Genomic DNA, 24,065 nt, shown 5'->3' with positions numbered 1-24,065 from the left:
CATCACGGAATGAAACTACTTCAAGATGCCTAAGAACAGAGTGTTGATAAGACTGGCAGGGATCTAGAAATGACTGTCTCGATACGGACACGGTATCTCGATCTGGCGAAGTTAAAAGCGTGTTGTGTTGTGTGGTATTATGACCCCTGTTTATGGGCCTTGAAAGCAGCCTCGCTTCGAGCCGGTGCCCGCAATTTCCCCTTTCAAGAGATTGAAACGCTTGAGACTCTCAAGGTGAGGCTCTGGACAGTCCTTGTCAGCCCAGCAGTTTTTCTTGCAGTAGCGCTTGAAGGCTACGGTGGTTAGTCTAACAATGACTCAAAGGATAACCCGCGTACGCCTACGCATTGACGATTGGCAGCAATGCCTTGCATGAATTTTGGCAAGCTCCAGATGCTAGTTACTTGGCAATGTTCCGTATCTTCGCGGGATGGATTGAGCGAGACAGCCAAATTGGCATTTCGTGTCACCATACCAGGATCCAAAAACCAAGATATAAAGCCAGCCATAGTCCTCGTTTATGCATGAGCCTGGTCACTGGAGTCCATTAGCAGCAGTTAGAGTCACATCCTACCTGCCCCACAGCCTATTCAAACAATCCTCATCCCTTATAACATTATACATTCGTTTGTGTACCAAAGCCCGCATACCGACTTCCAAGACCCATATGTCCAAAATGTTCAAATCGATTAATCGAGCCGTCAAGAAGCTCACGGAGGAGGCTCCACAGGGCAATGACCAAATGATTATTAAGGTAAAGCGCTTGGACTCTCGCTTTAACCGTCGGGGACATCAGGTGGTTGTAGACTCTGGGACAGTTCCAACGATTGAGGCCGACAACTATGATGCCAACGGCGCATACGTCCTTGTTCACTGCAAATACTTCAACCAGCTTGGTCTACTACATCGTCAAACACTTGATATCAAGAGTTTGATGGTTAAGAAAGTATTAAAGGAAGTCATTGGAGATAGCTACCCGGGAATCAGTTTCAACACTGCGAACATCGTCTTGGAGTACCCACTGAGGTGCTTATGGCATTATCGAGATGAGATCCGGTTCGTGGCGAAAGAAGACAAAAAGTCAGAGAAAGGGCGGCATTTGAAACTGTTGCTTGATTTCCTAGATGCCGAGTTTGCAAAACTCGATGCGGATTATAACAATTATATGGAACAAGGACTGACTTCGTTCGATATGTGAGTATCATTTCCCTTAGGGTACCCTTAGCAATCTTTTATTAATCCTTGGTTCTTTTTTGTAGCATGTGGACTCTTTTCAAACCAGGCGAGCTTATCTACACAAGCTTTGACGGCCATGCCCGAGTCTTCGAGACAAAGGGATATAAAGAGCAGTCAATCAGCTGTACTATTTATGGTGTCATTGACGGCACTTACATTGACTACAATGGGGATGAATTCGGATACGCACAGAGATATGTCTTGAATCCTGAGTTCGATGGAACTCGAAAAATTACCGATCTCGATGCATTCCCTCTCAAATTCCATCCTCGGGAAAAAGAAGTCCGACATGATTTGATTTCACGTGGACGAAAATTCGAAAGTTTGGCCGGTATTCATTGTATGGACTATAATGGCCCAACTATTTCCGGGGCTGGGCATTGGGGGTCTAAGTTATTCGTAAGTGATCTTGGCGGTGCCCCAAAGATATTATTTATTTCCTATTTCCTTTTATTATCAGGAGAGATACTAACAGATAGTTTCTGATTAATCACTTAGGTAAATGGGCGAGTAATGGTTGATGTCAAGACGCATGTCCACTACCACCCGGAAAAAGTCGTCGCCGTCAGCTCTTTACAAGGGGATAAAGATAAGGTCAAAGAGCTTACTGACAGTCAAAACAAACCCCGGTACACCACTGCAGGTTATCACAATGGTGTCTATTATGAAGAGGTGGCATCCCAGGGCGCAAATAATGTTACCATGAACGTAACTTTACCCACTGATGGTAGCGGACAAGATCTCAAGAATAAGGGGAAGCAAAACCAGAAGAGCAAGGCCGTTACTGTTTTAACTGAAGAACACCTTTTGCTTTGTTCCAGTCTTATATACGGCTTTGCTTTAAATGAGAAGCAATGGGGTATGTGTCACCGATGCGACCTTAAATTCTATAATGATGTAGAACCTAAGCACTAATTTCGCTATAGTCCAACTCTTCGTGGACCTTTTGCAACCGGTCAGGTGGAATACTGTATCATTCGATCAGCTAGTGCTTCCCAAGTCGCAAAAACAACTTGTTAAAGCATTGGTTGAATCGCACCAAACTTCCACTTCCAACTTTGACGATTTCATCGCTGGAAAGGGTAAAGGCCTAATCTGTTGTTTGCACGGCTCACCAGGTTGTGGTAAAACAATGACTGCTGTCAGTACACATTCTATTAGAACTTCCTTGAATCCTTTTTCAGCAATACTGACAGGATCTTGACGTTTAGGAATCTGTTGCGGAATTTACAAAATCGCCGTTATATACAATTTCAGCTGGTGATCTAGGAGCCGACCCCGCTGAGATGGAGAAAGCGCTTTCGAAAATCCTCCGTCTCTGCACGATCTGGAATGCTGTGCTATTACTTGACGAAGCCGATGTGTTCCTTGAGGAACGGTCTCTCCACGACCTCGGCCGTAACGCCCTAGTTTCTATCTTCCTAAGAATGCTTGAATATTGTAAGCCGCTTCACTCTTCCATAGAATGCTTCAGAAGGAAACTTTTCTAATTTTAGATACCAGATTCGGGAATCCTCTTCCTGACCACAAATCGTGTCAAGACATTCGACGAAGCCTTCCAATCCCGTATTCATGTTGCTCTTCGCTACCGTGATCTCGACAAGTCCGCTCGCGAACAAGTCTGGCGTAATTTCATCGAGAAGATTGAATCCTCTGGAACTACGACTGCAATCAAGGAGGCTGACTACGATTTCTTGGGTTCTGTTCTGCTGAATGGCCGACAGATCAAGAATGCTGCCAGAACCGCATTGAGTCTGGCGGATAATATGGGCGAAAAGCTCAGTTTGGAGAGTGTAAAGAGTGTATTGGGAATCGTCGAGGCATTTGAAAGGGATTTTAAAGAAATGAAAAAGCTGGAGGATATTCATTCTTAAACATTCGAGTACAACTATGGGCGTTTTTCATAATTGAAAGGGAATGGTTATAGTTATAGCACGGTCTCGATTTACCCTTGAAGTTAATTATGGCGCACTAGGGGTAGCTTTTCTGTAGATTCGAAATCTGGATATGTCTATTTGCTTTTGTAGCTTCTTAGTTCAGAGTGTATTAAATATAAAAGAAACTTTTTGATATTAGAGTATCCAGAAACCAGCACCACATATTTGCGTATACGTGTGCATAAAATCCATCAAGGTACATATTATAAACTAGTATGGTTCAGCGTATGGGTTTAAATCAAGTCATAGCAATAATTTTGAAAACAATTCAAATGAAATCCGAAGAGAAGATATGGTGATGTCGATTAAAGAGTGACTACAGCATCCGAAGGACTGACGTAGAAAGGCTCGTCATCCGACGGAGTAACCCACCAATCTCCGATTACGAAGCCATTAATGTTATGGTACTCCTCAATATGCAAAAGCATATCGAGCCTTCTACATTTTTGGGGGGGATTAACTGTATTCCTATCGCCGGAGGTGTACCGTCTTCCATGGGGGTCAAAGTTTTTTCCAGAATTTATCAAGAACTGGTTACCCCAATTTGAGGTTCCGTTGTGATGCAAAATAACGACGCAGCCAGCAATCCATTCAGGTCGGAGAAGGTCTTGGGTATTCTCAGCAACCATCTGAGGATATGTCTTCCAGCTAGGGATAATATCGGCATATCCAGCTTCGGAGACATTGCGGTCCCACATGAGAGTAGCTTGCCAGTACTGCCCAGCAATGCTCTCATTGTCTATGTGAATGTAGTAATTGATGCCCCGGGCGCACAAATTCTGATGATAGTCACCACCCCATCCATCAACAATCCCAAACGGGCGCAACGGGTTGCGGGGCTCGTTCTTTGAATTGATATGCTTGATGACGCTGCAGTAACCAATCCACTCGGACCAGACTTTATATTTTTCGGGACCATTAGGGAAGAATGGAACTGGGTAGTGCATATCGATTTCTTGTTTTAAAATTTGTGAAGGTCTCGGTGAAGCGGTTGACTCATCCGTTGGGGTTGGGAATGTCGTAGTCCGACCGTTAGGAAGTGCCGGTAGGTCAGTTCCCTTTGGAGCCGTCGGAGTTGATGTATGTGCTTCAACACTGGAGCTTTCGGATGATGGGCCTACCCAGTTTGGGCCCGGTCCAAAGGTGAAGCTAGGATTCGTTATCGGATCGTATTCTGGCTGGCCTGGTGACGTTGGGACTGCTGGGACCGGAGTCTTGGGAGGTGCAGGATATTGTGTAGTGATCGAAACATAAACATCGATCCAGTCATCCCAGGTACCCTCGACAGTCTTATTCCAGGTAGTGTTCGTGCGATGATCCCAAACAATATCATAACGGGTGGGCATAGATGGATACTTCCCACCATTGGCCCTCCAGCTAGACGCAAGGGAAATATGATCCGCTCTCGTAGGAGCCCCAGTTGCAATCGGGTTCCAGTAGACAGAGAAAGGAGATTCTGGATCATCGGCCTCCATAGGAATAAGTTCAAAGGTTACATTTATGGCCGGCTCGAACATGGTTTCGATGGGACCAACGACACGATTGGTAGGTACTGGTGGCGCCGGTGGCCTTGGGGTGGTGACCTGCCTCCAGGTGGGACCAGAGACATGTGTAACAGTCCTATTAATATTGAAAAAAGCATCGGCAATAATTGATTCAGTGACCTGAGGCAAGCGAGGGGCCCTTGTGATAGTGCGGGCAGCTGTGGTAGTATTGAGGCCTGGCATGTCTCCATCTCCATCGTCATGGCCTACCGAAAGATGAGTATGGTTGTGTGTGTAGCTAGAATCTCCGTGACTCGCATTGTACGCACTATTACCTGGAAGGCGGATATGATTGGGATTATTAGAGTCTATGACAATTGGCGCAACCTTCGATATCCGGTGTGAGGTCGGTGTAACTATATTGGTCTCCTGTTGTTGAACTGCGCTGCTGATTTGGGCCGGGGAAGCAGTTGGAGATGCTATATTGTCCAAATCCTCAAGGCTTGGAAAACTTGTCTCTAGTCCGACCGAACTAGTGGGCCTATATCCTAGTGCTTGCAAGTCGTCCCCTTCGCCAGGACTAGTATTTATTTCAGGAGCAAATGGTGTATTTCCATTGGAGTGAGTGTGATATAACTCGATCGTAGAAACCTGAAAGTCTATTCGTAAATGCAATAAGTATGAATGCCCTGAAAAGCTTTGAAGGCATGAAAATGTGGTTAGAGTGAACTAACGTGTCCCAGATGAGTCCGTTAAATATGCAACAGTACGAGTCGTGAGATCAGTGTGGACTATATCTAACCCCCCACTGCGTTCTAAGAGAATGAAGCAATTAGTCAGGATAGTGCTTAACTCTAGCATATATACGTGTGCGAGAGTAAATAAAATCCTGTCAGTTACCTTTCGATTTTTCGACGTCAAAAAGGATATCTTCGAGATCTGCAGCATTGTGAATAACGGGACCGGGGGGGTGAGGGGTATGAGAAGCGGACGTAACAGAGCTTTCCTCGGGCTCAACATCACGGGGAACTCTGTGTGGCACATGATTCGGATGAGTATGGCTCGCACGAAGGGTAATAGTCTTTCCGTTCTCTACTAACTCGACGAGTGGGGCAACTTGATCCGGCTTTGGTGGCTTCCCATCTACCAATCCTGTTAGCATCTATCCATATATTTGGTACCTTTATCGACAATTATCATTGTAGAGGTAGAATCAGGACAGCTTTAGAATTTCATAATTATAACTCGAACTATTGTTGCATTCCGTAGCTGAATGAGGTTTGGGAGAGGTCCAATACAATATCTTACTTTTAGAATGACGAATAGATTGGTATGCGTATCTCCCAACGATATCGGCGGCTTCTCTCAAGTCCCTTGCGATGAGGTCAGCTCCACCGTCGCCATGCTGGTGGGGTAGGCTCGGAGGCTCTTCGTGCACCAATTCGTGGTGTCCTGCATTTGAACCGGAAGACTCCAAGGCACCAATGAGAATGAGAGCGAGGGCCAACAAACAGAGGATTAAAAGTATACTGGTGAAAGCTTTAACAAAGAGCATCCGAAAATCAATATTTCGACGTCGAAGATTTTCCGATGGAATTGTATTTCCAAGCACCGAAGCACTCTTTTCCGGCTCGGAATCGAGCCTTATCTCTGGTGTGGACATATTGGCGGCGGTTTTCACAGAGATTGGTTGAGATATAGTATCGATATATTATATATATGATGTGAGGAGAAAGAAGCAGCAGTTTGTAACGCCAGAGAATTTCGGTCAAACAGATGTGGCTGCGCCGGTGTTTAAAACATGTATGTAGCCGATGCGATCTATAAATATATAATTTTGTGCGTGTGAATGACTCTCAAAAAAAAAAAAAGAATCTAGGGATCTCGAGGGATCTAGAGTGAGAACCCCGCCTGAAACTCTTTATATACATATTTAGGGACAGATCGGTCGCTAGCCTATAGCTGGGATCTAGACCTAGATCTTAAAAGACCATAAATAGACATCTTGACGACAAGGACAAGATGTTGATAGTTAGTTATTATATTTCAACCCTGTTTCTTCTTCCTTTGAAGCCCCCCCGTTTAAGTATGTATCAAGCTGTCTTCATCCATCATGGCAATTCTTTGTGAGTCTCCCATAATCATCACAGATCCATCTGGCATAAGACTATGTCGGCTGACTGTCCCAGTGGTATTTAGTTGGGTTTGTAAACTGTTTTGTGAACAATCTTTGAAACCGTCATATGATCCGTTATCTCCTAGTTCGTTTTGACACTCAATAACATATTGAGCAATGTTCTTGAGAGTTGAGAAATTTCCGTCTTTGTAACAGCTTTGCAAGGCATTGTAATAGTCCTTCACACATTCTCCATTACTGCTGATAATACATGGAGCAGTAACCGGAGGGGGCATGCTGCAAGTTCCTAGAGGCAGCCCCGGTGATTGGTCAATCATCGTTTTACTTTATTCTATGCTATATCCAAAGTTCAGGATCAGAAGCAATGGTACTAGTACCTGTTGGAGTCATAATACTAGCTGCAGTACTAGTCGAGGAGACTGCTAATGACGACCCCGCGTCACCCGGCCCGGAATAGAAGCTAGTGATCGTCGTCGGAGAGGCGGTAACAGTTTCCATAACTGTTAGATAAGAAGTGTATTTAGGTGTACTCAAGGCCTTTTCGGCAGTTTGGCGACCATCAATGTCAATCCCCACTGTCTCATCCTGCGCGATCGTAGTTGCTGTTTCATTCGCCTGATGTAGTTCGATCACAGCACCAGCATTAAGATTGGCAGCATGGGCTTCAAGCCCTAGCCATAATAGTATCAACCATGGAAGCCGCTTTCTCATCGTTATCGTGTGTCCAACTATCGCTCGCAAACGTGGTCGGATGTCCCTTTGGAAATTTGGCGAGGGTAACGTTGATCTTAGATGATCTTCGGTTAGGCTGTTTAAGCCCATGAGCGGCAGCACAGCGCATTTTGAAGCATTTTCGAGGGCGACGTGGTCTGAGCCAGTTTTAGAGGATATTTGAGATATACGAGCTCTGAATGTTATTGACATTGTTGGGCGGAATGATACTGAGACCAAGCTTACAATTGAGCAAATTAATGAACTGAAGTGTCTCCTAACTAATTTAGAAATGCTTGCTTGCTGACTAGCTGCTCAAGGCTTAAAATTAATTGTCATTTCTAAATAGCAGTTATACCCAGACACACACACACGCAGCCCATTATATATATCAATCTAAGTTAAATGCGTTCTAATTAATGTACAATTGTTCTCGGTGTCTCTTGACTCAATAGCTTGGCTCGGCAGCAGTGCACAATATTAACCTATTCATGGCAAAACCGGCACGTTGACTCAATAATGCGGTACCCTTCATGCGAAAAACCCTTACCATCACAAATATATAAATCAATAGATTTAGAATTTAGCCTGATAGAACTCAAACGATGGTGATATATACCTAACTACTAAGTACTTTTTGCATTTTGCGCACGCATATGCATGTAGAATATCGAACCATGGCCAACGCTAGCCTTGGCCCCCAAAATACACCAAAATATGCAACATTTTCAACACAAGCCAGTTAGGTGTTTGTTCAGTAGCTCTCGATTCAACATGTACGCTTGGTTCGTAGTAGTATAGCGGAGGTAAATTGGATAAAGAATAATAATAAACCTTTGTAAACAAGGTTCGATAGTCTTGTGGCCAACTTAGTGATAGTAATACTGAGACTATTCTAGAGGTCAGACGAAACAGAAGCCCGGCCGTTAACGATAGTCCAAGTGCGGGGATTAAAAACATTTCATGAATGCTATGCTGGTTCATCGATACTCATCCCCTGGGACTCGGCTCTAGACTTCCTAAAATGGCAATATGCTTCTTTTTGTGGAATATGTCTTTAAAGGCTTGATACAGGTGCTCTTATAGATATGAATTTTGAGGTCCCGTGACTTGCCCTAACTTCGCGTCCGCCAAGTATTAAAACCGAGCCCCCCTCCACAACCTCCAATACTTTGCTCCCCCTCGACAAAATCACCCTTGGGTAGGATATTTAAAGGTCACGTCAGTTAATTCATGACTTCCTTCATTTGATAAGCCTTCCTCAAAGCGCACCTCACGCCTAGTTCTCATCGATCTAACCTCCTTCCTCAGCCAATACACAGTCTCCTCCCGAACTAGAGTATCAACCAGAACCTAACAAAGTAAGTTAACGATTCTATTTTAATTCTGTCAGTAACTTTCATCTTCGTTACGATTTGATGGAGGTGGGAGGGGAGGAAGTTCTTGAGGGTCTTCACAACTATTCTCGGCTTCCTTTTCACTTATCCTCCCCCATTACAAGACGACTCCTTATCTCTACCCTTCCCCCTTCCCCTTTTCTCCTCCCTCATCTCCCCTCCTATACCCCTCTTCTCTTCTCTTCTCTTTGTATCTCTCCTGTTAAAGCCTCCCCCCTCCATCTCTCACCTATTCTGCTATCTCGCCGCTAACATAGCCCTTTGACAGAATCTTCGAAATGGTTTACTCGAAGCTACATTACGAACATGAATGTCTTCCATGTGAATGGCTGTGAGTATTCCATCACGGACGGTCTAACCCACAGTTTCCTCGGTTCCACCTATCTCTTCAGTTCCCATCAACCTTCTGCGTAACTCGCTAACCAACAAAACTCCCTAGGTTCTCGTCGGCAATTGAACTTCAAAATCACATTGTAATGCACCATGCCTCGCTCATTTGCCTGACATGCAACGGTAAAACCTTCAATGGGACAGACGCTTTCAAGAGCCATTATCCATTTAGGTTGCATAAGTTCAAATGTGGCAAATGTGGCGTCGGCCTTAATGGAACAGACCCTCAAAGCCTTGGTAAAGCCATCAGCCATCTCAAAAGCTGCCAATCAATCCTCGATCGTCATTGTGTCAAAGTGTATGAAGACCAAGAGGTCTACTATGAGCATTGTCGTACTGACAGAGAGCATATCAAAATCGCTGATGCTTGGGAGTAAGTCTTCAGTTCTTAATCCTTTTGGGATATCTAAATAGAGAGGAGAAAATGATCAGCTAACATTGAAGCCATGCATTAGACGCGAAGATAATATCAAGAGACGACAAGAGTGGGAAGAACAAAAAGCTCTTAGAGAGAAGTCCAACTCCGAGAGGCACTCAGGGTGGCAATCGTATCAAGTCCAAATAGCTAGGGACCGTTCCGAGTATGAACTCCTTCAGAAGAAGGAATATCCTCCATTCGAGTCCGAACAAACCGCTACGGAAATCACCACTGAAGAAACCAATACTCCAAGCCCCATTGGAGATGAATCGCCTGATCAGCAATACTTTGAATCCCAAGGGAATCAGGTAGAAATCTATGACTCCGATCAAAGTAATGAAAGCTTTGAATACCCAACTGATTGGACGGATCACGCGACCTTATCAGAGGAAGAGATGATGTCTCTTAAGGAGCGAATGGTCAGAAAGAACCGACGAGAGAAGAGGGCGATCAAAGCAGCAGCAAAGATTGCAGAAGAAGAACGCCTTAAGGCGGACAAAAAATTGGCTCGTGAAAAGGCTGCTGAGGCCGCCCGTCTGGAGGCTCGGATGAAGCTCACTCCCGAGGAGCTTAAGGCCTTAGAAGAGAAGGAGCGTCAAGATGAGGAGAAAATGGAGGCGAATAAAGAGAAGATCAGAGCCTGGGTCCGCGAAAGAGCTGAGGCTCGACGCGAATATCAACGTCTGAAGCACCAAAGCTACAGGATGGATGATTAACAAAGCATTACATCTCAGATAAACCCCCCCAAAACAGATACCGAGCTCAAGTAGGTACTCTATCGGGGTTGGTTCGTCATTCACTCTGAATATTGATAATGAATGAACGTCCTCCAATAAAGGAGGGGACGTCGACGCGACGACGGCTTTTTACCATCCATATTCTATAAACAATCAAGAGCGTCCTCATAGTGAGGGACGCAATATTTCTCTGTTCACTTATTCCTGGCCATTATATGCATGCATGCCTAGGTGCGACCAATAAAACTACCGCTCAACGAAGCTCTGGAATGGAATACGGTAGGTATCAGGTATTAGCTCCTAGTGGCCATGTTAGGGCTAAAATACAGTAGTCCGTATGCATTGTGTGACCTTGAGCGGTAATCCACTCCAGAATTCCACATAATTAACACCACCATCTTCCTTCCCACACTCTATTTCCTTCACAGACTCCCACCTTTCTTCCCTCTAACCATACTAAGGCTATCCTATCTTCCTCTATCTCATTCCACACCAAGTCCTGCTACATAAGGAGCCAACTTGATCTTTAAGGATGGATGCTGCTTCAAAAATAGACGTCCTCGTTGCTGCTGGGTTTATTCCTCCCGATAGCTCAGGCTCTGGTTCCTCTAAGGTATTTCTTAGCTCTAATCCCGGCATCCAGAACTTTCCCTGAAGAATTCACCCATTTCCATATCTTTTACTCCCAGATCTTTTACTAATATTCTCTCCTAACTTTCCTTCAGAGGCGGAACTTGACCGTACCTTCGCATGATCGAACTCACACATTGCCAACAGCTTCGGACCTTCCTCTAGGAGCACAGTCCCCTCTTCTAATCGAATTCTCTGATAGCGAGCTTTCTAAGTTTGCTTCCAAAATGTCACTTGCAGACGATATTTCTAGTCTTCCAGGTCCGCCCAGCAAAGGCGATGGTGTAAGTTTGGGCTATGCTGCCATAGCATACTTATCAGTCACTACTATTACCATGGCATTAAGCTAGTGCTAATTGTCGGTTTATAATAGGCCCTTCCTCCATTTTCCACTATCATTCCTCGTATCAACGAGGAGCTTCTTCGCCTTCAGAATGAAGTTCAACAGGCCTCCACTGCGCGAGACAAGAAAGCAATGGCTTCTCTCGCAGCCAAAGAAAAGGAAATCGCTGAACTTCGTACCAAAATTGATGCTCAAAAGTCCGTGCATATAGAAGAAGTTCAAGCTTTGAAAAAGGAAATCGAGATCCGGAAGCGGGAGCTTTCCAGCAAGACTAACATCAATGATACCAGCGATGCCAATAAAAAGATACTTCAGGAGACATTTGAGGCTTTCAAAAAGACTGATGAAGCTAGAGAACAATTTATCGATTATCTGAATGGGGAACTGCAAGAATACCGACGAGGACCACGACATCAGACCTATCAAACTGGACCTCATGGTGGCCCACGGGAGAACAAAATGGCCAAAGATATGAACGCTTTAGAGCAGCGACACAAAATCACACGAGATGCCTTCTTTGAACATATGACTAAAACAGTTATTTTCCAAAATTCAAAGGACGCTACCGTCCTGGATCTCGAACTAAAGCTCAGAACCTCCCAAAATCATATCGAGAATCTGAAACGACAATCTTCTCTCGCCCAGAAGTTGGGGGGTGAGATCGATTCCCTCAAGAAAACAAACGCCACCGTTGAGGGCAACCTTGACGATGCTATTGCTGTGAACTTACACCTAACCCATGAGCTCGAAACCTTTCAAGCGGAGAATGCCGACCTCAAGAGCAAGCTCGCTGTCTTCGAGACGGAGAATGCAAAGCTCAAAGACAAACTACAAGACAACACGGAAAAATTGCAAAGGAGCTTGGAAAAGATAATCAAGTTGGAGAAAGAGCGAAAAACTTCCAGTAATGTTCTTCACCGCCGTGGTTTACATGCAGAAGTCATGCAAAATACGATCGAGAATCTCGAAGCCGATAAGCACCGATTAGAGCGTGCTGCTGCTGCTCGCGCCAAGTTCGATAATCAGCAGAATACTAACGAAAATAATGCTCCTGGGCTCCGTCCTAGTGCCACGCCGCTCTCGCCTTCCAAAATTCAAAATACAGATCCTAGCGAAGGGAAGGACTGTGCAGTGAAAATTTGAAAGCAGTTGTTTTGTTTCGCTCAAGCGATTTGCTTTGCGGTAGTCGAGGGCCTTCTGACACGAACTTAGCGTCTTGGTTTCTTACATTTATCGCTGCTTATAATTATAATTATTCAAACACCGTTCCTTGACGCGTTGATGTATCTGTAAAATTTGATGCAACCCGCTATTCTCTCCTCTTCCTCAAGGAAGTTTATAAATAAAATACTACCCAGGTTACCATTATTGATCCTATAGACTGTATAGCTAAAGGGGGCAATCGATATAAGCTTAGGGCTAGAGCTTAATACAAGACTAGGCCAGAGCTATCCACTACTCCCACCTAATCTCCGAGAACTTAAAGCTCATCAGGTTCTGCGTGGTATTTTTTGACCTTTGGCTTCACATTTGGATCGCTATGTATATGATCTTATTATTAGTGGTTTCGCAAGACATAAAATGCGGGCTATCTTACCCGGCAAATGCTAGTTTCCCCACGAAAATACCATGGCGCTTAACTTTGACCTTAAGTTTGTGCTTTACAACTCCTAAATCCTCCTTTGTCCACAGGTCTGTCACTTGGTACCCCACCTTTCTTCTATCCCATTCATCCAGAAAGATATCTTCGAAATGAATGCTAAAATCGTCGTCTTTATCCCCGTTGTTTATGAGAGCAACGACAATATTCCCACTCTTGTCTTTTGAGTCCTGAAGCCACAGCTGTGAATGTTCCTTTTTGTAGGATCGATACGCCACGCCCCAGTTTCCTTGGCTTAGGTCAATGATATCTTTGTTCGTGAGGATCTCTAGTGTCTGCTTTGAAGTATGCATGATGTCATGCCCCATGATGAGAGGGCTTTTAACCATAGCCCAGATTGAGAAGTGCAACTTCTGTTCTTCGTAGTCTAGGTTATCGTTCCCGATTTCCAACATATCCAAATCATTCCATGCTCCAGTATGTGCTTTTTGGCCCAGTGGTGCTGCTTTATTGATGATGTTCATGATAGAGCAGTGATGGCCCGGTAGTCTGCAGATGTAGTCATCACAAGGGCAACGATCATCATATCTATCGAAGACATTGACAATATCTCCACTCATACGCCAGCTGTTCGCGATCGTGGGCGCCCAATCCCATGGCGAATCTTCACCCCAATTGCACATGCTGTATAATATCGGCCTTCCGGTTTTATTCAACGCCCTACTCATGACTTCATATCTGTTGTAGCTTATCAATGGTGTACCGCTTTGCCCCTCATTATGGCAATTATCATATTTCAGATAATCGACCTCCCATTCAGCGAACAAATCCGCGTCTTTCTCTTCGAAGTTAAGACTACCGGGGTATCGGCCGCAAGTGTATCTTCCAGCGGAAGAGTACATCCCGAATCCAAGTCCCAACGCGTGAATTTCGTCTGCCAAGTGTTTGATTCCTTTTGGAAACTTGACAGGGTCGTATTGGAGATATCCTGTAGCATTTCGCTGATGTAATGACCAACAATCATCCATTACAACATAATGATAACCGTATTCATCGAGTTTGAGTTTCTTGAGAGCCTTTGCGGCTCCGAGGATCGTGTCCTCGTTTATGTTGCAGGCGAAGGTGTTCCATGTGTTCCAGCCTAGAGATTAAAAAGGTTAAGTGTTGAGTACGTGTCATTTTAGAAACCAGCTTCTGTGCCGAATTGCAGGGATTCGACATACCCATTTGAGGCGTGAGAGCGAGGCCATTGTCTGATGCTAGTGCAGTCTCTAGTAGTGTCGCTAACGCGAGTATGAAGCTGGTAGTTTGGGGTATCGATATCATGTTGGACCGGTCGCGGGGTTGGAGTATAGCGCTTCTTTCTGCCTTCACAACTGGCACCACAGATGGCTTTTGAGTATTCTAAGAGGCATTGGGAGAGGAAGAATGGGCTTTGTGGGGTAGCTGGTAGCTTAAGCTTCATGCCTCCTGGCCAAGTCACAGGGGGCTTCTGGCCGCTGCCGGGGCCTTTGTCTCCGCGAATAGATCTTGAGGACACCCGAGATATAGTCTGGGCATGGTTCTTCAAAACTCATAGGATTGGTAAGTATGCAAATCTGAGAATCAAAATCTCGGATACTTGTTCTCAAGGCCATTTTGATTTTAATCTGGCGGTTCGAAAAGGGCATACCACCGATTAATAGCATTTGTTTAGCATTATAGAGATGACCAGCTCTCTTACTTAGTTTCGGTGGTCGGTGGCCCCCGAATTCGTAGGCATCACATCACCTAACTATAACTAGGCTCAACGCAGAAAATACCACAACCTTCAGAAGTTCAATCCCGTGAAGCAGGGGTCAAGCTTGTGCGTGAACTTGTTGACGTTCGATAGTATGTACGAATCAGCCCGTCTGGATAAAATAGCACCACCGCCTAGCGGGATCCTACAGATGGGAGATATAAAGAATATGCATTTGCCACACCAGTTTTTTTTGACATGGAATGGAAAACACAACTGAGTATGGTGAAGCAACTCCTGGCCTCTCTGCCAACATACACAACGCTGATCGGATTATTACCTGTTTCGGTAAAGTTTTCCCTCAACAAGGCGCATTGTAGACGCATGATTCGTCGGCTTGGTGCAAGGATGTGAAGCTTAAATCTCAGCCTCTTCTGGCACAGATACTACGTATATCACGACGGTGTTAATTGCTTTGTCATCTTCAAAATCTGTGAAAACTAATTAATATATATATGATTTCTTGTGTTCTATATGCTTCAAAATTGGTCTTTCAAGTTATTAAATTTTGAATCTAACAGCATAGTTGTTACTTCCCCATCAGCTTCTAGGGTAATAAGAATACACACGGGTATAAACCTAACAAATCTGTACTCTCTATCACGTCAGAAATTTCGAAAGCCTAGGCGCCTAGGGACAAAATGGATCGCAAATCAAGCTTTCATTCAATGAAAGGCCACAACCCAACCGACATCCTAGCAATGCAAACTCTTGAAAATAAAGCACGAACGCAGACTATGAAATCAATACCTCGACCGCCTACACTTACAAATATTCAAACCGGTTTATCCTTTAGCACAATACCAAATATACTTGGCCAGAAAGGATCACCGATAACCCAGTCCCCAGTTGGCATGCAGAACCTAAGGATGAACTTTGTGGCACCGGAGACACAACCAGCTCCTGAAAATGCTAATCGCGAGGGTCCTTGGAATGCATTGAGTGATGTGAAAATACTCGACTTGAGCGACATGAGTTATACGGAGCATACAGAGGCAACTTATATAGAGATATATCACTATCCAGTAAGACAAGATTTCGCTTTTTTCGATCACATTACAGGCGTGCCTTACTAATGATACGTTTACGGCAGACTGCAGAGAGTCGAGTTTTTCAAGGATCTTTAGACGATTCTAATTACGAAGACTGGCTGGAACAGGGTCCACATGTAAACAAAGGAGAACAACCAACATCTGGTTGTCGCTTGATGTGAGTATAACCTTTTCAAATTCTGACTTCAAATAATGTAATATCTATTGAATTCAAGTCTCGGGGCTAACGAGATGGCGCGTCCCGACAGTCTGACCCGGCGCCCACAGTTCGGGCTCGCTGCTTTGGTACCCATGTTAATACGTAAAGATCATGTTGCTAAAACAGCGGATAAATGGGGTTTTGACGACGATTTCCTTGAACAGATGATTTTATGGTCATCTCTAACTAAAAGAAAAAATATACCAAAAAAGCAGTTTCGTAAGTGGTGAAAGCCGTGTTGCATCGAAATGAAATCTATAAATCCTCTACCTGGCTTCGAGCCTAATCCTCTACTAACATCTGAAAATTTGAATAGAATTCATATCTCGACTGGTTAATGGTACAGACCAGGGCTCCTCCTGCAGCATCATATCCTTCAACCCAGACATCAATATCACACACGGAATAGTTATGGGACTATATTCAGATGAACAAATCCAAACTCACGGTACAAACCTCGTCATGTGGGAAAACCATATGTTTCACGAACGAACACTACATTCCATAAATTGGACATGGCATCCGGTCGCCCACGCTATTATCCAAATCGATGAAACCCTTCGATTCTTCCAAATCATTGCTCGACTTGCGTCAATTCGTGTTGTCGAGATGAGCCATTCCGCTGGTATCATGCAGATGACAACATCGGGTGAGATGGTTCCGTTGGCCGAAGCTTTGGCAAGAGATTATACCACGGATACGGCGTCTTTGGCAATGCAGTCGGCGCAAATGGCGATGTGTCAGACAGCTTTGGAGTCCAATATGGCTATATTGGAAGATTTAATAGAGACGATCGCCGAAATCGAATCGATAGCGCCTTCTACGAAAGAGATTCGACCATATCTTATGGCGGAGATCAATAATTTAAAGAGTAGGTGTAACAGTAGCACTTTGTATGCACAAGGCATTCAGAGAAATATTTCATTTACTCAAACGGCGGTAAGTTTCAACCCTATCAAGCTTTTCTGTATATCATCACCACCTTACGTCCAGAACGACGGCCTAATATTCTAACCTAAAATGTTATCAGATCTACAATTTAATTGCCCAGCGGGATTCGAAGGTTAACATAGAACTCGCCAAAGACTCTCGTATGCTAGCAATTGCAAGTAAACGAGACAGTTCTTCTATGAAAACTATAGCCGTCTTAACAATTGTATTTCTGCCAGGAACATTTGTATCGGTACGGCATTTGAAACATTCCAACAACGCGTAAATTGGTCTAACATTCCATACAACTAGGCACTTTTTGCAATGCCTGTATTGAACTGGGAAGCCAAGTCATACTCAGAAGTCACGACGGACAAATTTTGGGTGTACTGGGCAGTTACGCTGCCCATGACACTCCTCGTGATTCTGACTTGGGTTGTATGGACAAAGAGGCAGTCTTGGCTCAACAGGAAGGATCATGAGGAGGGTATGAAAACATACGATGAAGTGGATGTAGAGAAAGCAATGATGGAATCGAAGGATCCGGAGAAAATTCCTTTGAAAGTAGATTTTGAAGGAGGGAATACGGCTGGTGGCGTGGATTCGCGTAGGCACAGGTGGTTCCCAACGAGGTCGAAAAGAGAAGGAAGGAAGCGCCATCATGGGGACTAGGAGAATAATCAGACCTATATATATGGAAAGATCCCTCGGGCCTAGCATAGGGTCTCATTCAGTATCAATAGATACCTAGGTATATAATTATGTACATACAATTGTAAATATCCTCCTATATTAACCTTTATAAAATGTAAATACAGTCATCATAGTTTCGCTGGGGCCTCGAAAGCCAAGATATTGCGGTCGACACTCTTTATATCTTTGATACCAGCAAGGGCCATGTTGATCTCTAAATCGGCCCGCAAACACTTAAAAATGTGCTCGACTCCAAGCTCGCCTCCCATTGCAAGGCCCCACATCATTGGCCTAAAGTCGAATTGTATTAGTTAGATGGTATAGAATTACAGGATGCTAGGTTTTTGCTTACCGTCCGATTAAGACACCCTGAGCCCCAAGGGCCATTGCTTTTAGTACGTCGCTGCCAGTCCTTATTCCACTATCGAAAAGAATAGTTAAGTGACTATTCTTAACTGTTTCGTCGGATGCAATCCTCTCTAAAGCGTCGAGACTCGCTATAGCGCCGTCCACCTGCCGCCCACCATGGTTGCTAACAATGATACCATCGATGGTACCCCTCATGCCAGCAGCGATCTTTGCATCGTCGACACTTTGGATACCCTTTAACAGTATTTTCCCTGGCCAGTGTTCTTTCAAAAATGCAAGATCTTTCCAGGTTTTATAATTGGCGCCTGATATTTCCGATATCCAGGCTAGAGATTTTTTGATGGTAAGAGCATTGTAAAGAAGTTTGCAGGCCTGGAAAGGATTTGCTGCCCTTCCGAGCAGATCAAAAACGGAACTTGGTTTGTTTGGGTCATTGTACTTTCCAGCGTCATAAAGTCGTTGAAATACTGGGTCGGAGAACCCGATTTGGCACCCTTCTCCCCAGATAAAAGGCAGATAGCCTATGGGCAAACATTCGGGTTAATACTAAATTTACGCTATTTGATAGTACGGTCCAAACTGGGCAATGCTTACAATTATCTAAATCTCCTGGCCTATATCCAAGTTGAAATGTGTCCAGTGTCACAACCAGAACATTATACCCACTATTCCAAGCCCTATCCAATAAACTTATTGTGATTTCGTCTGTTTTTGGCCAATACAATTGATACCATCTATCACCGTCACCCGACGCCTCCGCTGCTTGTTCAATAGATCTTGTGGACGCAGTGCTTAGAATATACGGAATTCCCAGATTTGCACAAGCCTTGGCAGTCGCTTCTTCCCCTTCCGGGTTCATAATATTCTGTACACCAACAGGTGCACAAATTAATGGCGACGAATATTCTTTCCCCAGGATTTCGACCCTAGTCGATTTTTCCTTTGCATCTACAAGCATCCGGGGTACAATCTTGCGCGACTCGAAGGCTTGGAGATTTGCGCGACACGTCTGCCCGGTTGTCGCAGAACCGTAGACATACATAAAATTTGGGGACGGTACAGAGCGCCTTGCTAGGGGTTCCCATTGTGTAGGATCGGTTGGGAATCGAGGTGGGTTGAATTGCCCATAGATATCGATTTGAAAGGCGCCATGTTCTGTTGTTTTGGAAGTATCCGAAGCCATGACAGGTATTGATAACAAGATAAGCTTACAATTAAGGGATGAGGCGTCGCTCTCAACACTCAAGCATTTAAACTCGAGCGGGGTTAAGGATAAAAAAACTAAGTTCAGATACCATTAACCGGTATCGCGATGGAGGGGAGAATGGGCAGGGCGGCGATGCATTCTATTCTCCAGATCAGATTCCAAGTTCTATTAAATGCCATTCGTGCTTTCGGCTAGCCCGCGATATTCTGGTTCTTAATTCGTGATACCTCGGCTGAAAGCGTGGTGAAAAAATACCACATCCAACACATTATGGGTCTGGGCACTGACATGTCAAGTCGAGATATATATGGAAAAGATTCGAAGACATCAATGTTTCAATCTTCTCTTTAGGCACTGTCGTATGGTAATACAATAACTTAAATTAGACTTCTAGCATCTAATACGCTTTTGATCCACAGAGCGTACACTTGGGATTTAAAACGCGGCTGAATTCTGGACAGTGCTTCTAGATACACAAACTAGACTAGTATTAGTCAACATCGATTGATAAGTACCTAGCCGAACACTACTATAATAGGGAAGCCTAAGTTAGGATGATCGAAGGAGAATAATTAATTTATATACTGAGGATGGCATATACTATTACTTGGGGTAAAATAGTGCAGGAGAAAGAGGGGTATATCTACCAGCACTCCTGAGTTTTATTCATTTATTCATGTACTCATAAACACTCCTCTATGTCAACCCCTAGTGGGCTAGAAAAGCCATTTAAAATTATTTAGCTGATGTCTAGACTAGAAAGCACGTTCCCGGGATCCTACTGCATTAATATTAATGAGTCCTCGATACGATCTCGAAGTTGGATGAGTTGATATGTCTAAGTCATCTGGATTCCACACAAACCATGCATAGTCACCATGGTACCACCAGAATAAAAGCTGAGTATGGCACAACTGTAATCATAAATTAGTGCTAGAAAATTTTATAATGCAGTGGATTTTAAGTGATACCGAGTATTATAGTTGAAGTTTCGATTCGCCTCACAATTGAAATTGAGGTTCCTTTGATACTACGACCCAAGTTGGCATCTCATATCATATATAGGGTCGGTATGATATATACGTGAAATTCTAAAGAAAGAAAGTTCTCTAGCGTACTAATATAGTATAGAGCGTTAAATAACGGTGCCTCTATTATTTAACATTATTTTAACTCTGACGATGCTCTGTATGAATATCAAATCCCATGGGCCCCACATAGGGCTGATGTGGCATGCTGCACCTGGCCTGAAGAGCTTGGGCCATGTCACTTTGTAGCATCCAACAACACGGCATCTCGAGCCAACCACCGCACCGCCAACACGCGTCCCGTACATAGATTCTGAGCAATTAAACCTGACACGCGATTTCCTCTCTCAATTTGACAATTCTCGTCGACCCACCTCAAATCCCGCGGTCGACCGGCTAAAGAACTCTGTAGGACTCAAAGTCGTTAAAACGGCTTGATATACCTGCAGTTTCCAGATTACTCACCCAGCCGGCGCTTGCAATGAGTACCAAATATCACGCCAGCGAGATGAATTGTCAAGCGGGAAGCAACATTGGCGAGAATCGAAGCAGTCGAGATGTTGTCTTGATTGATGGATAGCTTCTTGGTAACACCAAATGCAAGGACCACCTAGCTTTGGGCCTGGATCAGTAATCATCAAATTTGCGGGCTCCCTCGTCATCCCGAACCCCGGCCCGGTTAAAGCTCCAAGCCACTTGTTTCTGAGAACAATGCAGCTCCGAGCTCTGAGAGCTCATAACAATTCAAACTCCAACACCTTGATTGTTGCGTCTTGGTGCAGGACCGGGAAGATCTAAGGTTTTATTCAGTTTTCAATATAAGCAGGAAAGCGATAAAGTCCAGCAGCTTTGATTTTTGATTCACCTTAGATTTCAGCTTCCTACGAGGCGCTCGAGGCGCTCGAGGCGAGAGACATGCTGGAAACCAATTCATTCCAAGAGTTCTGTTCCTGGCCAAAAATCCATTCCATCCTCATTCCAGTTACCGGACCCACAATATCTGCAATCTGCAACATGCAACATGTAACACCCTTGGTTGACGAGCCATTCAAATCGGCAAATCGATCGAGTTCCACCAACACTTTGGCTCCACTTCGCAAAGAATATCATAGGTTTTTGTGCATGGACCTATCCAATTGCGATTTGAATACACGTCCGCATATGTGGATACTGATTAATTCTGACATGGGTTACACATATAAGAATACACCTTGCGAGCACGAGCTCGAGGATTGGCGTGGTTCTGCGGGTATTTAAACAACGATAAAACCCGGATCAAATTTTCTCCATTCCTGTCAAGAAGCCTTTGTTTTCATAAGTTTAGAGGATAGAGCTCAATTCCTAAGATAAGCTTGTCCAAAATGCATGTCTCAAGTCTTTTGACCACCTCGTGGGTAGCATTCGCTGTCTGCGTTGCCTCACAGGCGACATCCTTCGATTATATGTAAGGATCCGATCATTCTTCAATTTTATTAATTATATTCATTAACGATTTCATAGTATTGCTGGAGGTGGTACCGCTGGTTTGGTCCTCGCCGCGCGGTTAACCGAAAATCCGGATATCACTGTGGCAGTCATCGAAGCCGGTGAAAACAGACTTGGTGACCTCACCATTCTCGCACCGGGTCTTCTGACTGCCTTGTACACTGACCCGAATTACGACTGGGACTTCCACACTGTTCCACAGACCAACGTTAACAATAAAGTATATGCTCAACCTCGAGGCAAGGTCCTTGGTGGTTCCAGTGCTATCAACTTCCTCTTTTGGACACATCCGTCTCAGAAAGATATCAACAACTGGGGGACACTGGGGAACGCAAATTGGACATGGAATGCACTAAAACCATATTTCAAAAAATCGGAACAATATGTGGCACCATCTCCACAGGTGGAGTCTGACCTCCAGACTCAATATATCGTCCCAGGCTCCCATGGAAATTCTGGACCAGTAAAGACTGGGTTCCCGGACTGGTATAGTGAGCTCACGGAGGCGTGGCCTCGAACATTTGCCAACCGTGGCCTAGCAGTTAATGGAGACCCCAAGGATGGACTAGCCCTTGGAGGTTATACCAATCTTTTGAACCTAGATCTTTCGTCCCACACGAGAAGCTATGCTGCCACAGCCTACTATGCTCCAAATGCCGCTAGGCCAAACCTTAGCCTTTTCACGGGGTCATTAGTAAAGAAGGTGGTAACCACAAGTGTTGGCAGTCAAATCATTGCTACTGGTATCCAATTTATCAAGGATGGAACTACAACTACCCTCACTGCTACCAAAGAAGTTATTGTATCAGCAGGCGCATATGGATCACCTCAAATCCTTGAACTATCTGGCATCGGAAAGCCCAGCCTTCTTAACCAACATGGAATTCCCGTTGTCGTAAACAATCCGAATGTTGGCGAGAACTTGCAAGATCACGTTTACGTTCCTCTTGGGTTTGAGGTGAATCCAGGAATCTTTACCCTCGATAGCTTTAGGGATCAGCCTGTTTTCGACGCTGCTTTCCAAGAATACCTAGTCAATCAAACCGGTCCTATTTCTGTCAGTGGGGCAAGTTCGGCATTGTTGTCTCTTCGTCAAATTGCAGGAAATAACTATAACCCCTCCACATCTACAGCTGCAAGCACTGCATCCTCTCTCATTGGTCTGGGGTTACAGCATGCTCTCCAATACCAGGACCTGTCCACAGAAGCCGTAGCACAAGAGCTTACACTTGGGGCTGGTATCACACCGATTTGGCAAAACAATACTAAGAAATTATTCGGGAATGAACTTGAAGGAAACTATTTATCTCTCCTCGGTGTCCTCGAGCATCCCTTCTCTCGGGGCTCCAGCCACATCAAATCTTCAGACCCAGCAGTCTATCCAGCTATCAATCCCAATTACCTTTCCCACCCCCTCGACATTGAAATCCTCTCAAAAATTGTACTCCATCTCCAAACAATTGCTACAACCGCCCCGCTCAGCGACCTGCTGAAGGGGAACGGAACAGTTTATCAAGAGGGGTACCATAAGATCACACCAGCTAATGTAAAGGCGTGGGTCAAAACCGCGCTCCAGAGCGAATTTCATCCTTCGGGAACTTGTTCGATGTTGCCAAAGGCTCTCGGGGGAGTTGTAGACGAGAGATTTAAGGTTCACGGAGTTAAGAAGTTGAGAGTTGTGGATGCTAGCGTCTTCCCATTGCTTGTGAGGGCAAATATTCAGAGTTTGGTGTATGCTGTCGCTGAGAGGGCAGCGGATTTTATCAAGGAGGATCAGTAAAGCAAGGCCGCAGTTATTTAAGTCTTTTCACCAGAGCGCTTAGATGGAAATATCTGGATTTAGACTATCTGACAGTTATGTTACCTAATAATTTATATATATATACGTATACTTGGTCTAATGAAGGACCATATCAATGAAACTAAAAGCTCAACACCAAAGTCGTTGTTGCATTTTTCTTCTGCATGGCAAGCCAGACTGTCTATTGTGTTAGCATGTTATATGAGGGTTGCATGGTGCGTGGAAATGCGAGTATTTGGCGACATGCTTTCGACAAGGTAGAGCCTTTCAAGGATATCCGGTGCGAGTCCATTCAGGCTTATAAAATGCTTCAAATCTCTCATCTTACAAAGTATCGTTTACGATGTTTACCCTTTTCGGCGCGAATTTCGTGAGGCAACCACATATGCACATACGGAAATACCGGGTCGTCGCATGTCAACCCATGCCAAACTAGAGACTCTATCATGTCAAGCAACATCGAGTAAAACATTAAAACTATACGGAATAGATTCGGTAGTC

The 24,065-nt window shown here is 44.5% G+C and overlaps 9 protein-coding genes across 9 annotated transcripts; 5 read left to right on the top strand and 4 right to left on the bottom strand.

Annotated features, from left to right (window-relative positions):
• Window positions 1-676: 676 nt before the first annotated feature.
• On the top strand, window positions 677-3,110 carry AOL_s00083g101 (uncharacterized protein; the record flags this gene model as incomplete). The annotated part of the gene is made up of 6 exons (XM_011125280.1): window positions 677-1,194; window positions 1,260-1,635; window positions 1,735-2,095; window positions 2,163-2,377; window positions 2,448-2,676; window positions 2,740-3,110. The coding sequence occupies 6 exons, from the start codon at window positions 677-679 to the stop codon at window positions 3,108-3,110; spliced, it is 2,070 nt and encodes a 689-aa protein (XP_011123582.1).
• Window positions 3,111-3,478: 368 nt separating this feature from the next.
• AOL_s00083g100 (uncharacterized protein) lies at window positions 3,479-6,320 on the bottom strand (the record flags this gene model as incomplete). Its single annotated transcript, XM_011125279.1, has 4 exons — window positions 3,479-5,316; window positions 5,392-5,472; window positions 5,558-5,800; window positions 5,966-6,320. 4 exons carry the CDS (start codon window positions 6,318-6,320, stop codon window positions 3,479-3,481), a joined length of 2,517 nt encoding a protein of 838 aa, XP_011123581.1.
• A 419-nt stretch (window positions 6,321-6,739) lies between these two features.
• Window positions 6,740-7,718, bottom strand: AOL_s00083g99 (uncharacterized protein; the record flags this gene model as incomplete). Its single annotated transcript, XM_011125278.1, has 2 exons — window positions 6,740-7,080; window positions 7,172-7,718. 2 exons carry the CDS (start codon window positions 7,716-7,718, stop codon window positions 6,740-6,742), a joined length of 888 nt encoding a protein of 295 aa, XP_011123580.1.
• A 1,462-nt stretch (window positions 7,719-9,180) lies between these two features.
• AOL_s00083g98 (uncharacterized protein) lies at window positions 9,181-10,426 on the top strand (the record flags this gene model as incomplete). Its single annotated transcript, XM_011125277.1, has 3 exons — window positions 9,181-9,233; window positions 9,342-9,665; window positions 9,748-10,426. 3 exons carry the CDS (start codon window positions 9,181-9,183, stop codon window positions 10,424-10,426), a joined length of 1,056 nt encoding a protein of 351 aa, XP_011123579.1.
• A 553-nt stretch (window positions 10,427-10,979) lies between these two features.
• AOL_s00083g97 (uncharacterized protein) lies at window positions 10,980-12,563 on the top strand (the record flags this gene model as incomplete). Its single annotated transcript, XM_011125276.1, has 3 exons — window positions 10,980-11,060; window positions 11,173-11,361; window positions 11,451-12,563. The coding sequence occupies 3 exons, from the start codon at window positions 10,980-10,982 to the stop codon at window positions 12,561-12,563; spliced, it is 1,383 nt and encodes a 460-aa protein (XP_011123578.1).
• A 337-nt stretch (window positions 12,564-12,900) lies between these two features.
• On the bottom strand, window positions 12,901-14,346 carry AOL_s00083g96 (uncharacterized protein; the record flags this gene model as incomplete). The annotated part of the gene is made up of 3 exons (XM_011125275.1): window positions 12,901-12,958; window positions 13,018-14,161; window positions 14,244-14,346. The coding sequence occupies 3 exons, from the start codon at window positions 14,344-14,346 to the stop codon at window positions 12,901-12,903; spliced, it is 1,305 nt and encodes a 434-aa protein (XP_011123577.1).
• Window positions 14,347-15,441: 1,095 nt separating this feature from the next.
• On the top strand, window positions 15,442-17,653 carry AOL_s00083g95 (uncharacterized protein; the record flags this gene model as incomplete). The annotated part of the gene is made up of 6 exons (XM_011125274.1): window positions 15,442-15,825; window positions 15,894-16,009; window positions 16,101-16,270; window positions 16,368-16,990; window positions 17,082-17,234; window positions 17,294-17,653. The coding sequence occupies 6 exons, from the start codon at window positions 15,442-15,444 to the stop codon at window positions 17,651-17,653; spliced, it is 1,806 nt and encodes a 601-aa protein (XP_011123576.1).
• Window positions 17,654-17,802: 149 nt separating this feature from the next.
• On the bottom strand, window positions 17,803-19,226 carry AOL_s00083g94 (uncharacterized protein; the record flags this gene model as incomplete). Its single annotated transcript, XM_011125273.1, has 3 exons — window positions 17,803-17,965; window positions 18,027-18,564; window positions 18,638-19,226. The coding sequence occupies 3 exons, from the start codon at window positions 19,224-19,226 to the stop codon at window positions 17,803-17,805; spliced, it is 1,290 nt and encodes a 429-aa protein (XP_011123575.1).
• Window positions 19,227-21,639: 2,413 nt separating this feature from the next.
• AOL_s00083g93 (uncharacterized protein) lies at window positions 21,640-23,543 on the top strand (the record flags this gene model as incomplete). Its single annotated transcript, XM_011125272.1, has 2 exons — window positions 21,640-21,722; window positions 21,779-23,543. The coding sequence occupies 2 exons, from the start codon at window positions 21,640-21,642 to the stop codon at window positions 23,541-23,543; spliced, it is 1,848 nt and encodes a 615-aa protein (XP_011123574.1).
• Between the last annotated feature and the right edge of the window lie 522 nt (window positions 23,544-24,065).

This window comes from Orbilia oligospora, assembly GCF_000225545.1.
Source record: "Orbilia oligospora ATCC 24927 unplaced genomic scaffold scaffold00083, whole genome shotgun sequence".
Taxonomy (NCBI): Eukaryota; Fungi; Ascomycota; class Orbiliomycetes; order Orbiliales; family Orbiliaceae; genus Orbilia; species Orbilia oligospora.
The sequence above is the reverse complement of the archived record's forward strand: the minus strand, read 5'-3'. Positions and strand labels throughout refer to the sequence as shown.